We start from the raw sequence: 15,770 nt of genomic DNA on the forward strand, positions 1-15,770 counted from the left end.
AGGGTTTAAATTTAGATATTAGGGGATAGCTAGGTAGCACAGTGGATAGACCCTGGAGTCAAGAGGACCTGAGTTCAAATCCAGCCGCAGACACTTAAATAACTACCTAGGTATGTGACCTTGGGTAAGTCACTTAACCCCCAATGCCTTGCAAAACCCCCCAAAAAATTAAATAAAATTTAGATATTAGGATTTAAATATGTATCTATTATCACAGTTTTGTCAATTTTACATTTTTAAAAATAAAGACTAATTTTTCTACAAAGAATGAGCTGGTGTTTATAGTGACAGACAAAACAGTTGAAATTTCAGTTTAGTATGTGAAAAAAATAAGGGTATTCTAAATAACTGAGAAGACTCATGATTTGGGTATTGTCCATTATCATAACGTAAAATTAAAATTTTATTTCTAAATAAGGTTAGCAAACATTTTTTCATTAAAATTGCTATATGAAATTTTTACAACATCCTTCAGAAGAAAAAAGTAAAGGCCTAATGTACCAAAACACTCCTTGTAGAAATATTTTAAAAACATCCAAATGTTCCATGTCTGATATATAAATATATTCAAGTATTCAAATCATTATCTATATATGGGCCACAAAGGTAATAACCATTCTTCCTATTAATTATGTTCAAAAGTTAAGAGTTTACCTCAAAAATAAAATAAGAATTGCTCTTTCCAACAAAATAGAAATGTCCTAATTCAGCAATGAGACAGCTGTCATCGTGCAACAGAGACAAACAGATCTTAGATGATGAAAGGTTACAAATTGTGGCAGGGAACTAACAGCAAAAACTTTTAAAGTAGGCTAAAATTTGCTTCAAAGGAGGATCTTGATTAAAGTGACAAAATCAAAAGGTGAAGATCTCTTTCATAACAATTGTTTGTATTGGCCTTATTAAAATACAAGGAGGTCATCTAAGGGAGGCTGTCCTTGGGTTTTCTCGAGAAGGGAGTTTTCTGGTGAAACAGGAGAGGAAAGAGATTAGGGATGGAAATGACTAAAGAGGATTTAACTCTTGAAAACATATGATATGATTGGGTTTGGAAGCAGGTTAAATAATAAGCAGATGAAAAACAATGAAGTTCAGAATTAGCTATGTCATACTACTGAAAATGTGTGTGGTATGCACACAGCTTGTTCAATAAACATTTATTTCCACTGAACATAGTTTATCAGCAAAGTTCTTTCTAGTCATCTTTCAACTTGTAGTGCAGTTTCTTTTTGTGTTGTGCTAAAAAAGAACCCCTAGAGGGCAACTAAGCATCAAGCTCTACTTAAATAAATATATTGGTTTCTTATCTTGTTTAGAAATGACAGCTGATATTTTCTGAAACATTTCATTTAAAACAAGCACTAGATGTTATCAGTTCTTTCTTGATTTATTTCTCATATGAGTTATGTAAACTATAAAATAGAATATTAATTAGTTAAAAAATTTAATTCCTAGAAAATAAGGATTAAAGAAATACATATGGCCTCAAATTCACTCAGGTGTACCCTCTCCTCTCTCTGGTTCACCCCCCCTCCATAAAAACTTAATTTCTTATTTTAAGTCAGAATTACTGATGGGTAGCTAGGTCTGCCTAAAGTATTAGAATAAGCAGAAGCATAGCTCTGTGGATGTGTAGGTGTGAGTGTAGAAAGAAAGAGAAAGACAGAGGCTGGTCACTTTGTTTCTATGGTCTTGCCAAATTGCTTGGCACAACACTACAATTCAACCAATTATTTTCTATAACTCAGGAGACTATGTCATTTAGTAATGTAATATCTCATGCATGGAACTGTGGTTGGATGATACAAACCTGTAGTATTAATCAGTTTTACTTTTTTCTTCTAGACACAAACAGTATGATTTTTAGCAACAAATGATGTCAGATATCTGAAGGTCAGCTTAGCTTACTAAATAAGATGGAATGGTGAATACTGAACAAGTCTTGCAATCAGGGGAGCCTGAGTTCAAATTCAGGCTTAGACACTTGCCTTTTCCTAGCTGTGTGACCTTGGGCAAGTCACTTGACCCTGACTGACTCCCTCCAGAGCCATCACCAGTGGTCCAGCTCCAGCCATCCAGGAACAAACCGTGGGGCACCTGGTCCCTGGGGGTGCCTAGGTCCACAGCATTAGCAGCTTCCAGACTTAGCACAGGAATTGCCAAGGATAATTGGAAAGGTTAGCAGGAAAATTGCTGTACAGAGTGAGAGCGGAGTACAGTCCAGCACAGACCTCAGTGTAGACCCAGACCCAGGAGACCAGGAGCAATCCTGGGGAGCCACCCAGCAGCTTCTTTCAGAATGTTCATCCCACAGACAGTCAGGGGGTTGGGGATGATCATAGGAGTCTCTCTCTCTCTCTCTCTTTTTTTAAGTTTGTACAAGGCAATGGGGTTAAGTGGCTTGCCTAAGGCCACACAGCTAGGTAATTATTAAGTGTCTGAGGTCAGATGTGAATTCAGGTACTCCTGACTCCAGGGCTGGTGCTCTATCCACTGCACCAACTAGCTGCCCTTCGCAGGAGTCTCTTTGCAGTCACCAAGGCAGGACTCAGTGGCTTTGTCCTTATGTAGATCCAAGTCTCAGTCTAGGCTCCAATCTCAGGAAAAGGAGCAGAAGAACAACAGATCTGACTGCCTTAGCAGAACAGGGACCCTCCTCACAGCTCCAGGGCAGAGGGGAGTGCTGGTGGTCACCCACAGACCAGAGCACAGGCTGGGAGAGCAGTCATGGCCTTTCATAAGACCTTGGAAGAATTGAGAACTTGCAGATCCCTAAGGGGATCCCTGAAAACAGCTACAAAAACCCTGAAATGTTTAGGACAGTCCATCCTCCACCCTGGAAGCAGAGCCCCACCTTAATAAAGAGATAAAATCAAGTCCTATTTTGGGGAAATGAGTAAACAACAGAAGAAAAAAATCTGACCATAGACAATTACTTTGGTCCTTATGGAGGATCAAAATACACATTCAGAACATAACAAAGTCAAAATTTTGTATCCAAAGCCTCCAAGAAAAATATAAATTGGTTTCAGGCTATGGAAGAGCTCAAAAAAGACTTTGAAAATCAACTGAGAGAGGTAGAGAAAAAATTGGGAAGAGAAATGAGAGCAATGTGAAAAAAATCATAAAAACCAAAGTCAGCAGCTTGGTGAAGGAGAAACAAGAAAATAGTATCTTAAAATCCAGTTTAGGTCAAATAGAAAAAGCAGTCCAAAAGGCCAATGAGGAAAATGCCTTAAAAAAGCAGAATTAAAAAGATGGAAAAGGAGATACAAAATATAAAAGGTCTATGAAGAAAATAATTCTTTAAAAATGTAGAGTGGAGCTAAGGGAAAGTGATGACTTTATGAGAAATAAGAAATAATAAAACCAAACCAAAAGAATGGAAAACCAAAAGAAAATGCGAACTATCTCATTGGAAATTGACCTGGAAAACTGGAGAGATAATTTAAAATGTACTGGACTACCAGAAAGTCATGACAAGGAAAAGAACTTAGACTTCATTTTTCAAGAAATCTCCAAGAAAACTAGCTATGTGGCCTTGGGCAAGCCACTTAAACCCCATTGCCTTGCAAAAACCTTTAAAAAAGAAAAAAAAAAATGACTCAGAGAGGGAATAACATACACACTCAATTGGGTATAGAAATCATGTTACCCTAGAGGAAAATTGGGGGGGGGGGGGGGGGGGGCGGGGGGGGGTGTAAGTGAGAGAAGAAAGGGAAGATCATGGGAGAGGGTAGTCAAGACATTCTGTCTGAATACAGACTGAAGCAATTTTTTTTCTCACTTTATTTTTCTTGAAGTTCTATTTATTTGGGGGAGGGGGGTATCGTATTTCATGGCTACACATTTTTAACCAAATAACTTACTATCTCAGTGAGGGAAGTAGAGTGGGAGGAAGGGAGAGAATTTGGAACTCAAGGTTTGTGGCAACTTGTTTTTGCATGTAGCTGGAGGGAAAAATTTTTAAATAAAATAAATTATTTAAATTTAAAATAAATAAATTTACTTTGTGGAACAAAACTTTTAAGCAACTAAAATATTTAATGAGCATGTCCTATGAATAACAAACTGATAAATAAAAGTCCCTCAGTCTTACATTCAATCTATATTTGTATTCTCATTGCTTAGTATCTGACATATAAGCACTTAATGCTTTTGACTAATTAAAAAAGAACCTGAAAACAAAAATAAATACAAGTCCCTTACCTCAAAGAACATATTATCCAAGTCATCAGACAAGACCTGAGAGGAAAACAACAATCCCAAAGAAAAGGTCAAAAGAAAAGTGCAGATGATCCCCTACTGCTAACTCTCAGTTCACCTCTGCCAACAAATCCTAGGAAGTTGCCTGGGTGGGGTCCACTTGCTCACTATCACATTGCTGCTAGGGGATAGAGGCTGAATTTTAACTCTGAGCCTGCTGATTCTAAGTGCATCATTTGCTACATCTTGTCTTATAAAATCTGATATACCTGTTTAAAATCAGTCTCAGTGCTTCCTCTATATGTCAATCTTTAAAACTTCTTTAAATGGGTAATAAAAAGAAGCAACACTGCTCCTATGGAAGGGCAGTTAACTCTTAGAAGGCAATCTCCAGGTCTTAGAGATTGACTTGGTAGAATCCCAATTCTTTTACTAAAAATCAAACCTCATTTGAACAATGAGGAGCAACTGGGCCAAACACACACAGTACCTTCCATGTTATAGGTACATAATCAATGTTTATCAAATGGAACAGTGGAGTAAGGGATCTAGGAGTAAAGCCCTCCATGCAAATAAGTGTTGGTTCAAGTGCCTGATTCATGAAGGTAAGCCTTGTATAACATCAGACTGTAAGACCCTCGAGAGTTAAATGGCCCAATTTATCCTCATCTTTCTCCAGATGACTAGCACAGAATTAGCAGATATTTAGTAAGTGTTTCTGAATGATGACCAACAAGCCATTAGATCCCTAACAGTTAGTTTTGTTACAGAGAAGCTTATCGAGGAAAAGCATGGGCAACATAATATATCTCTCTTGATCAGTCTTTCAAAAGGTAATCAAGTGGGCATAAATCTTCCACAATGTGTCATTAAAGATCCTTCTCAAATCCCTCCCCCAAAAAAGTAATTTTTCAATTCTATGACATAGTTGTTGTTTCACTTTATTTATTCAAAGTAATAAAAAATAAGTCAAAGATTACTGATAGAATCACATTAGGTTAATTAAAGCATTTAATAAACACTATGATACTTACATAGATTGCTTTGTGATATTAATATAAATACAAATGAGTAAAATAATCCTTGCACTTAAGTTTACATTATATATATATATATATATTTGTTTTTAGGTTTTTGCAAGGCAATGGGATTAAGTGGCTTGCCCAAGGCCACACAGCTAGGTAATTATTAAGTGTCTGAGACCAGATTTGAACTCAGGTACTCCTGACTCCAGGGCCGGTGCTTTATCCACTGTGCCACCTAGCCGCCGCCCCTACATTATATATTTTTTAAAAGATTCTGATTTTTATTTTTCAAGTAATAAGTTTGCTTTTGCTTATGCATCCCTTTCACTATCCTCTCCCAACCCCAACTTAATAAAATAAGTTTTTTTTTAAAAATCCCTCAATACGTGTTTCAGCAAAATAAATTTCTTCATTAGCTATTTCCAAAAATGTTTATCTTCTGCATTCTAAATTCATCACCTCTCTGTTCGGCAGTGAGTGACATTGCTTCACCAACTTTATTCTTTCGTAATCAGAGCTCTAAATTCTTTCAAAGTTATTTTTCTATATAGTACTCTTATAACAATATATACTGTTCTTCTCACTTCACTTTGCCAATTTTTTAAATTTTATTATTTATTTTTGACGGTCTTTTTTTTTTCAATTTAAAGTTCCAAATTCTTTCCCTCCCTCTTATCTCACCCCATCCCCCTCAGAACAGGCAAGCACTATGATATCAATTATACCTGTGAAATCATGCAAAATATTTGCATATTAACCATAAGGATGGGAGGGAGGGAGGGAGGGAAGGCAGGGAAAGCAGGAAAGCAGGAAGGAAGGGAGAAAGGAAGGTCAGTCAGAGTTCTTTATTTCTCTCTTGATAGCATTTTTTCATCATGAATCCTTTGGAATTCTCTGGGATCACTGTATGATCAGAATGCTGTCTTTCACAGGTGATCCTCATTACAATGCTGCTATGATTGTGCTCAATGATCACTTGATTCTTCTCACTTTATAACAGCTCATATAAGTCTTGCCATTTCCCCCCCTAAAAGCACCTCCCCTTCACCAAATCTGATCATACAATAATACTCTACCTTAATCATATGCCACAACTTGTTTAGTCATTCCCCAATTGATGGACATCCCAACAAAGAATTTTCAATTCTTTGATAACACAAAAAGACTTGCTTTAAATATTTTTGCATATATAGGTCCTTTTCCTTTCTCCTTGATCTGTTTGGGATACATATCTAGTATTGGTATTGCTGGGTCACAATTCCAAATTCTTCTACAGAACAGATCTCTACTCTACCTATTCATTAGTATACCTATTTTTCCTGAACCCTTCCACTATTTGTCATTTCTGGCCCAGAGTTGTTTTAATTTGCCTTTTTCTAATCAAAGTGATTTAGAGGATTTTTTTTATTGACTACAGATAGTTTTGATTTCTTCTGAAAACTGACTATTTATGTCCTTTGACCATTTATCAATTGGGGAATGGTTCTTATTTTTATAAATTTGATTTAATTATATTAAAGAAGCCTTCATCAGAGAAACTTGCAGTAATTTTTTTCTTAATATTACTTCACTGTCCATGGAACCTTTTAATAAAATGTAGTTTCCCTGTTTATTTTGCACCTTTTTTCCCCCATTTGGGCAATTATGCTTTTTAGTTTAGTTTTTTTTTTTTTAGTCTTTGCAAGGCAATGGGGTTAAGTGGCTGGCCCAAGGCCACACAGCTAGGTAATTACTATGTGTTTGAGGCCACATTTGAACTCAGGTACTACTGACTCCAGGGCCAGTGCTCTATCTGCTGCGCCACCTAGCCGCCCCCCTCTTCAATGAGTTTTTGTACCTCCTTTTCCATTGGACTTACACTACCTTCTGACAACTACCTTTGCATGTGATTGAAAAAAACATATATAAAAATAAGGGATTCTTTTCTTCAGGAAATCTTTGTGCCTCTTTTACCATTAGGTTAGTTCTATGTTTAAGTGTTATTTTCTTCAGAATTTATTTGTGCTTCATTTTCCAAGCTATTAATTCTCTTTTTGTAATTTTCTTGCATCACTTTCATTTCTTTTTTCAATTTATCCTCTACCACTCATCTCTTTAACTCTTTCTAGTATTCTTTTTCGACTAGAATCCAACTAGCATTTTTCTTTAAGGCTTTGGTTATAGCTATTTTTATATTAATTGTTCTTCTGAGTCAGTGTCTTGGTCTTGTCTTGTAGCAGCTTTTGATAGTCAAATTCTTTTTTTTGTCATTCACTCAATTTTTTGAGCCTATTTCTTGACTTTGAACTTTATGTTAAAGATGGGGTCTGTTTACCCAGGGAAAGAAAAAGCACTGTCTCAGGTTTCAGGTTTTTTTGTGCTGCTGTTTTCCAAGACAGTTCTGAGGGTCTGTAAGGTTCCAAGGTGGTATGATACAGGAAGAGGTGTAATTACTGCTCTCCCAGGCTATGATCTGAACTTTATTCAGTAAGAGCCTCTGTTCCACTGCAGCCACAAATACTCATTCTCCTCTTGACACTGAAACTGTGATCAGTGTTCCTGTTCCTTTGTGAAGGGTCACAGACACTCCATGTAACTAGGAACCACCTATGGGCAACAGAGTTCCCAATCAGTAAAAGCTATACAGGGCAAGCAATGGATCCCCTGTAATCATCTCCTGACCAGCTGTCTGACTTTCTCACCATCTCTGGCCTGAGGGCTCCCAAAGATGCTGTGGGCACATATGTATTCTTAAGAAAGACCTCTCTCAATATCACAAAATCCTCCTATTAACCACTTGAATTTTCTTAGGCCAGAAAAAATATCTCATCTTGATCCTTTCTTGGCTCTGCCATTCCCAAATTTAAGTTGAGGCATTATTTTAAAGTCATATGGAGGGGAATGCTGAGAGTTCATGATAGTGACTACACCCTTGGTCTCCCCATTTTTTCTGAAATTGACCATTTCTTCATTGTGATAAAATAATATTCCATTATAATCATATGCTGCTATGTATTCAGCCATTCCCCAATAGGATGTCCTCTTAATTAACAATTTTCAGTTACTACAAGAAGAGTCAACACAAATAATCCAAAATTATTATGTTTTTTCCACAGTTCTATAAACCTCCTTTTCTCTGTCATCTTTGGCAGTAAGATACCTATTAAGCAGAATCGTAAAAGTATTTTAATTTGTATTCCTCTATTAGTGATTTTTAATATTTTTATGATTATTGGTAAATTGAGTTTCTTCCTTAGAAAAAGAATATCTTTTGAGCAGTTATCTATTGAATGGCTTATATAAATTTGAATCATTTCCTTATATATCTTGAAACTTGCTGGAAAGTCATTTTTCAGTTATCTATTTCCTTTCTAATCTTTATCTACATTAAGATTTGTTAATGAAAAAAAACAAAAACTTTTAAATTTTTAAATTTTGAATTGTTCCTTTTATCTTCTGTGATCCTATCGCTTTCATGAACTCTTCCCTTACATATAGATCAAAAAAGGAACTTTCAGCAGCGGTATAGTACAAATGGGTAGAGTACTGGGCTAGGAGACAGGAAGACCTGAATTCAAATTCAATTTTAAAAATGTGATGTGACCCTAGGCAAATCATTTAACCTCATTTCCTTATTCTTCTTCACCTTTCTTTTCTCCCATGCTCCAGTTTTTTGTTTAGTTTTGTTTTTTATAAAATAACCCTTTATATCTAGGTTTTATATCTGTTGGAAGTTTAGTTTGGTTTGGTAGCTTGGTCTATGAAATACTGACCTAAACTTAATTTCTATCAGACTGCCTTAAAGTTTTCCTAGAAGTTTTTGTCAAAAATGAGTCCTTATCCAAGAAAATGGAGTTTTGGGGTTTATTAAACACTAAACTATTGGGTTTGCATCTCTATTTTAGGTATATAATCACTCATTCATTGACCTTTCTCCTTTCTAATGAGTAGTAAATCATTTAATGATTTATGCTTTTAGAATACAACTTGATATCGGGTACTGATAAGATCAATTTTCTTCCCACTACACTTTTTCTTTCTAGGTAGGAATTTTATTTTTAGTGCCATAAAATATTACTTTGGGAGTTTAATATATTAATTAACTAATTTAGATAGTATTATTTTCAGAATATTTGCTAGACATATTCATGTGCAATTAATTTTTCTTTGATTATTTAGGTCTGTCACAATTTTTGCAAAAAAATTTTTAGAGTTAAGATTAATATAGTACCTAACTGAATCTTGGTAGATAGATTATATCTTCCATGGTTATGAATGATCCCTCAATTATGGGCAAATGACTTGCTTCTAGTATTTTACTACTGCAGAAAGTACAGCTAGAGGTATGTTTGGTAATTTTGTGTAGTACAGTGACTATATAATTGACTTATGATTTCATCTCCAAAACAACACTCTCAAACACAAGCGGAGCCTGTTTAAAATTACAGAAAGTAGTCTTCAAGAGTTCTTGTCAAAAAATTCATTTTCCTATTGTTTCCACAATGATAACTTTTCTAACTATCAATATACCTAGTAATCAACAAGCATTAATAAAGTGTCTACCATGTTCAAGACACTGTAGTAGGTGCTAAGGAGACAACTCTGCCTCCATAGATGCCCATAAATGATTAGCATGTGATGAAATATTTGGGAGAGTAGCACTACAAAGTGAGAAGAGGACAAGGCTCAGGGTCAAGACGACCAGGGTTCAAATCCAGGACCTGACACATACTGGCTGAATGACCTGGAGGGAATTTCTTACTCTCTCAGGGCCCCAGAAAACTCCCTAAACCTAAAACTGCAAAATGGCTATCAATCTGCATCAATCTAGGGAGTTTCACTTACTCCAAGTTCCCTAGTCTGAAATCACAAGTTAAATCCAATATTTGAACAAGCATGATTTCCATGGTCATTTCTATAAAAAGGGATATCTGGCTTTTGTAAGAACAAAATTACCCATTATAACAAAATTTCTCCTGGAAAAAAGAAAAGATTTGAGTTGAAGCAATACAGTACTAGCAATGACACTCACTGAATGAGGATTGTTTAAATAATCCTTGAATGATTCAGACCACTACTTCTTTCCTCCATTAGTGCAGATAATTCAAAGTAGGCTATAATTAAGATTTCCATGCATGGAAAGAAAATTGTCGCCAGTCTAAGAGCAAAATTATATCATCAAAATACATGTTTTTATCTCTTTGGGTCTGATATGGATTCAGATTATCTGATCACATTTACCAAGTTACTAAATTTTATAAAATCAGTTGTTCGATGAATTTGTCTAAGAACAAAAAAGGTTTATCTTTAAGATCTAAGAGCTTGCTGATACAGATTAGATTAAAAATGTTTTCAAACCTCACAAAATATTTGTCTAAAATTGAAAATAAATACCCTACTAATTTAATATTTAAAAACATAATTCTGTCATAGCTAACTCTTGAAAAGTTATCACATCCAGTCACTAGTTGGCAATTTTCATAAATTTCCAGGAGAGGATGGCACAAGGGGAAAAATTCTGAGTCTCTGTAGCTCTAGAAAAACACATTTGAAAAAATAAACACATTTGTGTCTTTCAGTGTTAATAAGCAAAAATTGTAGAAACAATCCTTGGAATATAACATTATATCTACTGTCACATTTTTATCTTGCCATTCCCTTATCCAACCCTACTTCTTACAGATTCACATCTAAATAGTCAATCAGTGATGGAGATGAAAAGAAAGGCAAAAATAGGGTGTCCACATGTAGCCACCAATTTAGCAGAAGAGAAAATATATAAACAACCATTTCCATACAAAATATATACAATGTAAATGCATGAATATTTCATAAGTTTGGTAATAGCAGGAGGGAGAACTAGGACAGACTTTTTGCAAAAGATGACTGTTGTCACCTTTTTTATTTTTATTTGCAACACTGGCTCTGGAATGAGGCCAAAAGGTAGAAGTGAGGAATAAGAGTATTCCAGAGATTGGAGATAGCCAGTGGAAAAGGTGAGGAGCCAGGAGACATGCATCTTTTCCCCAAACATTGAGAAGGCTGATTGCTGAATAATAGAGCATTGAAAGAGGGTAAACTGAAAAGGCAGTGATTGTGAAGAGATTTAAAGACCAAACATCATTTTGAACTTGAATCTGAGGGAAACAGGGAGCTCCTGAACAGCAGAGGGGGTGACAGGTTTAGATCTGCCCCAGGCCTCATCCTACAGACTGACACAAATTTTCTATTCTTTCTCATCACCCATCTAGACCCTTTCAATTCTACCTTCAAGCCCTTATTCAGTTGTTTTCTTTGCCTGAAAAAATGTCCTTTCTACCAACTGGTATCTTACCTATTCCTGGAGACTCAATTCCAATCTCAAATCCACAAAGACTCAGGGGGCTGGCTCACTCTTTCTGATGCCATCATCAGTATTATTCCCTATTGTTAAACATCTGGAATTTTAGATTTAGAGCTGGAAAACCACCTATCCTAAGTCCTTTATTTTAAAAAAGAGGAAATTGAAAGACCATAGAGGTTGCTCACCCAAAGTTCCATGGGTGGTAAACTTTAGGGATCTATAGCCAAGTTGTCAGAATCCATTCCTCAAGGTCCTTCCAGACTTACTCTACATGGCCAACCCTCACTCCAGCCCTAGACTTCACACATGGGGTTGTCTTTTCCTCCTGCTGCCTGACCCCACCCTCGCCATCTCCAACAATGTGGCCTTCTTCTCCAGGCCACATTCTGGACTCTCCTCCGGGATTTTCTCTACAGTGCCCCAACAATACCTTCACTCAGCATTTGACAGAAGACATATTTTGTGTGCATTATGGTACAAAATGGAAGCTGAATTGCATCAATACAGCACAAAATTCACTGGAGTTGGAGTCAAAGGGCCAGTGTGATCTTTGGTAAACATTCTACGACCAACTGTCCAGAATACAAAATGACCTATAAGGTCTAAAACATATTATTCCTCTTCTACAGATAAGGAAATTGATGGTCAAGATCAGATTTGTGATTGAAAGGAAACTTCAAGGTCATCTCCCATCTTCCAGAAGAAGAAACTAAGGACAGACCAGCAAGGACTTGTCTGAGGCCTTGCAGGAGGGAAGCAGCCAAGCTACATCCAATCCACTGCTTTCTGGTCTTCAGGATGCTCACGTGCTCTTAAGTAGCTTAAGGGAAAGTCTCGGTGAGATTGTGCTCTGAGTAGGTGAGGAACCTGAGGGTCCTCCAATGCTAGACTCAGTGAAGGCTACAGAAAGGAATTTGATAGGCTGATTACAACAAAGTAACAATTTCTTTACTTGATACAACCTAACTCACAAGAGAAGACTATAAGGTATACCAGGAGAAACAGTAGGGTATGGCGGGGGGGGGGGGGAGTGGGAAGAGTGGTCAAAGAACAGGAAAGGGTGAAGAACCAAGAAGAAAAAGGATGTAATCACTGATAAAATGATTGAACTGGTCCTTGGGTCCCCTGATGGAGTTTTTGCCTCCCATCTGCACGTTTGGCCCCTATGACATGTTATATATAGGGCAGTGCCCATAAGACATCATTCAGCCCCTTGGTGTCTGGGACTCTACATATGTATCCTGATGATCATATCACTTTTCCACCATTTAAACTCCACATTGTTATCCCAAGGCCATAATTAACCATTTTCAGAGCTTGCAGGGAGCTCCTTTCTTCTTTCAAAAGAAAGCTAGGGAAAATCCTGAATACTGCAAGAAGCTAAGGAAAATTAAATCAGATCAAAGTCAATGACAAAGTCAGAAGCAATCCATGAGTAATCACAGGTATTGGAAGTTTCTAGACTACCTCCTTCTGCCCAAAGAGTCCAGAATGGGGTCCCTGATCAATCCAGCTGGCAGTCAAGACCAGTCAGGAAGCTGGGAAGGAATCCTGCATACTTTCACCACCCCTCCACAGGCTCTATCACCTGAGGTCACTGCTATTCATCAGAATGTCAGGCAGATGCTGTCCATCAGAATGAAAGATAGAGTGCCTCTTTCAGGTCACCTTCCATCTATTCCTTAGCTATCTCATTTGTGTAGTTATTTATACACTGTCTCCCTAAATAAAATACGAAATTCTTGAGGGTTAGGGCTCTTCTCTAGAAGAGTTCTAGCTCAAGTATATAATCCTATGAATTCAAGAGATTTGACTCATGGATCCATTTTTAACTCTAAGGCAAGTTTTTAAGTAAGAATGGAAATTCATTCAATGCACCGTATACATGTTAAGAACTGTGCAAGTATAGCAAAAACAAGGAGGTGATGAAGATAGTCCCTGTTTTAATGAGACTTATATAGTCTGAGAAGTAATGCCAAAATTAGAGTCACAAAGGAACTATTCTAAGGATTCAAAGCATTCCTAAGACCCTAAAGCAAGTTTCTTTTCTGTTATTTTTTTTCCACTAATTTTCACTAGAAAAAATTCTATTTGCTCCTTATACCTAATAAGATCACATCATAAACAAAACTTAAGATTACTAGAATGCCATTATGATCATGGAACAGTATAATAAAATCTGGAGTCATCATATTCCTTCAAGGGAAGGCAATATACTTCCTTAACCATCATCAAGAGTAATAAGTGCCAACAAGTGCACTGCAGCTCTGGTATACTAACACGCCAAGAACAAGTGCTTCCTCGCTGTTTGATGTAAACAACAAATAAAACAGGAATGCAGGTAGTGACACAGAGTACTTGCTACACTCTGCATCAAGCAAATCTGCTATGTGAACATGTGATTAAAAAATAATCAGGGGTGGCTAGGTGGTACAGTGGATAGAGCACAGGCCCTGGAGTCAGGAGGACCTGAGTTCAAATCTGGCCTCAGACACTTAACAATTACCTAGCTGTGTGCCCTGGACAAGCCACTTAACCCCATTGCCTTGCAAAAACCTAAAAAATAAAAAAATAATCAATCTAGGATAAATACATGTTCCTGTATCACTTGAAATAGTAAGATCCACTAGGGCAGTAAAATATTATTTGATTTATATAAAACATTTTTTGAAATACATTGCCTTATCTTCACCAGGCATCGACCTCTGGGTAACCAGAGTACAGAATGTGCAAGTTGGATTGGACCTTGGCAGCCTCTAGTCTAACTCATATCTAAATAAAAATCCCCCTATCACACTCCAAGAGGTGGTCCCTGAACATTTGCAATGAATGAAAATCCATCAGTTGGTCAAGTAGCCCATTATTCTTCTAGATAGCTCTCACTTCTGAGAAGTCTTCTTTGCAGTCACATCTAAATTTCGCTCTACAAATTTCATCCATTCTTACTTGCTCTGATGTCTGGATAAAAATAAAACAAGCTTGAACCTTCATCCACATGACAGTTCTCCAAATTTTTTTTGGGGGGGGGTTGCAAGACAATGGGGTTAAGTGAATTTCTCAAGGTCACACAGTTACGTAATTATTAAGTGTCTGTGGTCACATTTGAACTCAGGTCCTCTTGACTCCAGGGCCGGTGCTCTATCCACTGTGCCTCCTAGCTGCCCCCTCTCCAAACATTTTAAGGCACCTCTCATGTCCACTCTGAATCTCTTCTTTTCCTAGCCAAACATCCACAGACCCTCAGAACTGGGAAGGGTTTTAAATTCCAAGCCAAAAAAAAGGGGCCTGGTACAAATTCTTTGACTAGGAGAGTGACATATAGACCTATGATTTAGAAAGATTATTTCAGAGGAAAGAGAAGGAATGATTACTAGGGAAAAAATTCCTTAAGGAAATGAGTCACTTTGATTAAAAGTACAGGAAGGATCAGATTTCAAGAATTTAGCCCTGATCTTACACAAAAACTAAAACAAAGATTAAAAAAAGAAAAAGAGAAAATGCAGAACCAGGCTGAATAAGGATCAAGATATCCAAAGAGAAACTACAGTAAGTAGTACAGCCCAGAACTGCATGAAAAGACAATCAAAAACCTACAGGAACTAAGGAGGCATTCCTAGATAAAGCTAGTGCTTAGTAGCATTCTAATATGGATCAGGGATGCTCCATGGGTTCCTGTAGTCCACAGTCCTGGCAAGAAGATTGAAGTATTCCTGTGATCAAACTATTTGTTCACTTGTGGAGATCAGACTACAGATTCTGAGGAGTTGACAACATTTAGATCAGGGACAGCAGAAATAAAATTAAGATGCCTCAGGGATTCTATAAGTTCATAGCACACTGATTGAACACCAAAGGAATCCAAAAGATATGAGAGGTTAGAAAGTGCAAAACCCCAAAAGTACAGTGTTCTAATAAAGAAAAGTACCAGAAATTATTCTGTAATTCTGTTAAAAGTATCTGAAATTATTACATGCTAGCAAAACTGATAACAGATGAAGTATAAAAGGAGAGTTAGATTAGTAGAACAAGAAATTGGGAATGTAAATAATCCAATAAAAAAAGTAAAGAAATAACCATAAATTAATTCCAAAAGGGAAATAAAACTCAAACCAGATGAACTGACTAGTAAATTCCACAAAACAAAAAGTAACTCCAATATCACATAAATTGTTTGCAAATATAGGAAAAGATGGGAATATTACCAAATATCTTCTTGT

At 36.7% G+C, this 15,770-nt stretch overlaps 1 protein-coding gene across 5 annotated transcripts in view; it reads right to left on the reverse strand.

The window, feature by feature from the left end:
* CMC1 (C-X9-C motif containing 1) overlaps window positions 1-15,770 on the reverse strand; it is an 80,678-nt gene that overhangs the window by 30,054 nt on the left and 34,854 nt on the right. Inside the window, exon 1 of one of the 5 annotated variants that reach the window (XM_074195646.1) lies at window positions 11,984-15,616. The exons of the other annotated variants lie outside the window; for them this stretch is intronic. Within the exon in view, the coding sequence (XP_074051747.1) occupies window positions 11,984-12,023 (40 nt within the window). The 5' untranslated portion in view covers window positions 12,024-15,616. Of the gene's footprint in view, window positions 1-11,983; window positions 15,617-15,770 lie in introns of those variants that run through there. 5 annotated transcript variants of the gene reach the window in all.

This window comes from Macrotis lagotis, chromosome 7 (assembly GCF_037893015.1).
Source record: "Macrotis lagotis isolate mMagLag1 chromosome 7, bilby.v1.9.chrom.fasta, whole genome shotgun sequence".
NCBI classification, from domain to species: Eukaryota; Metazoa; Chordata; class Mammalia; order Peramelemorphia; family Peramelidae; genus Macrotis; species Macrotis lagotis.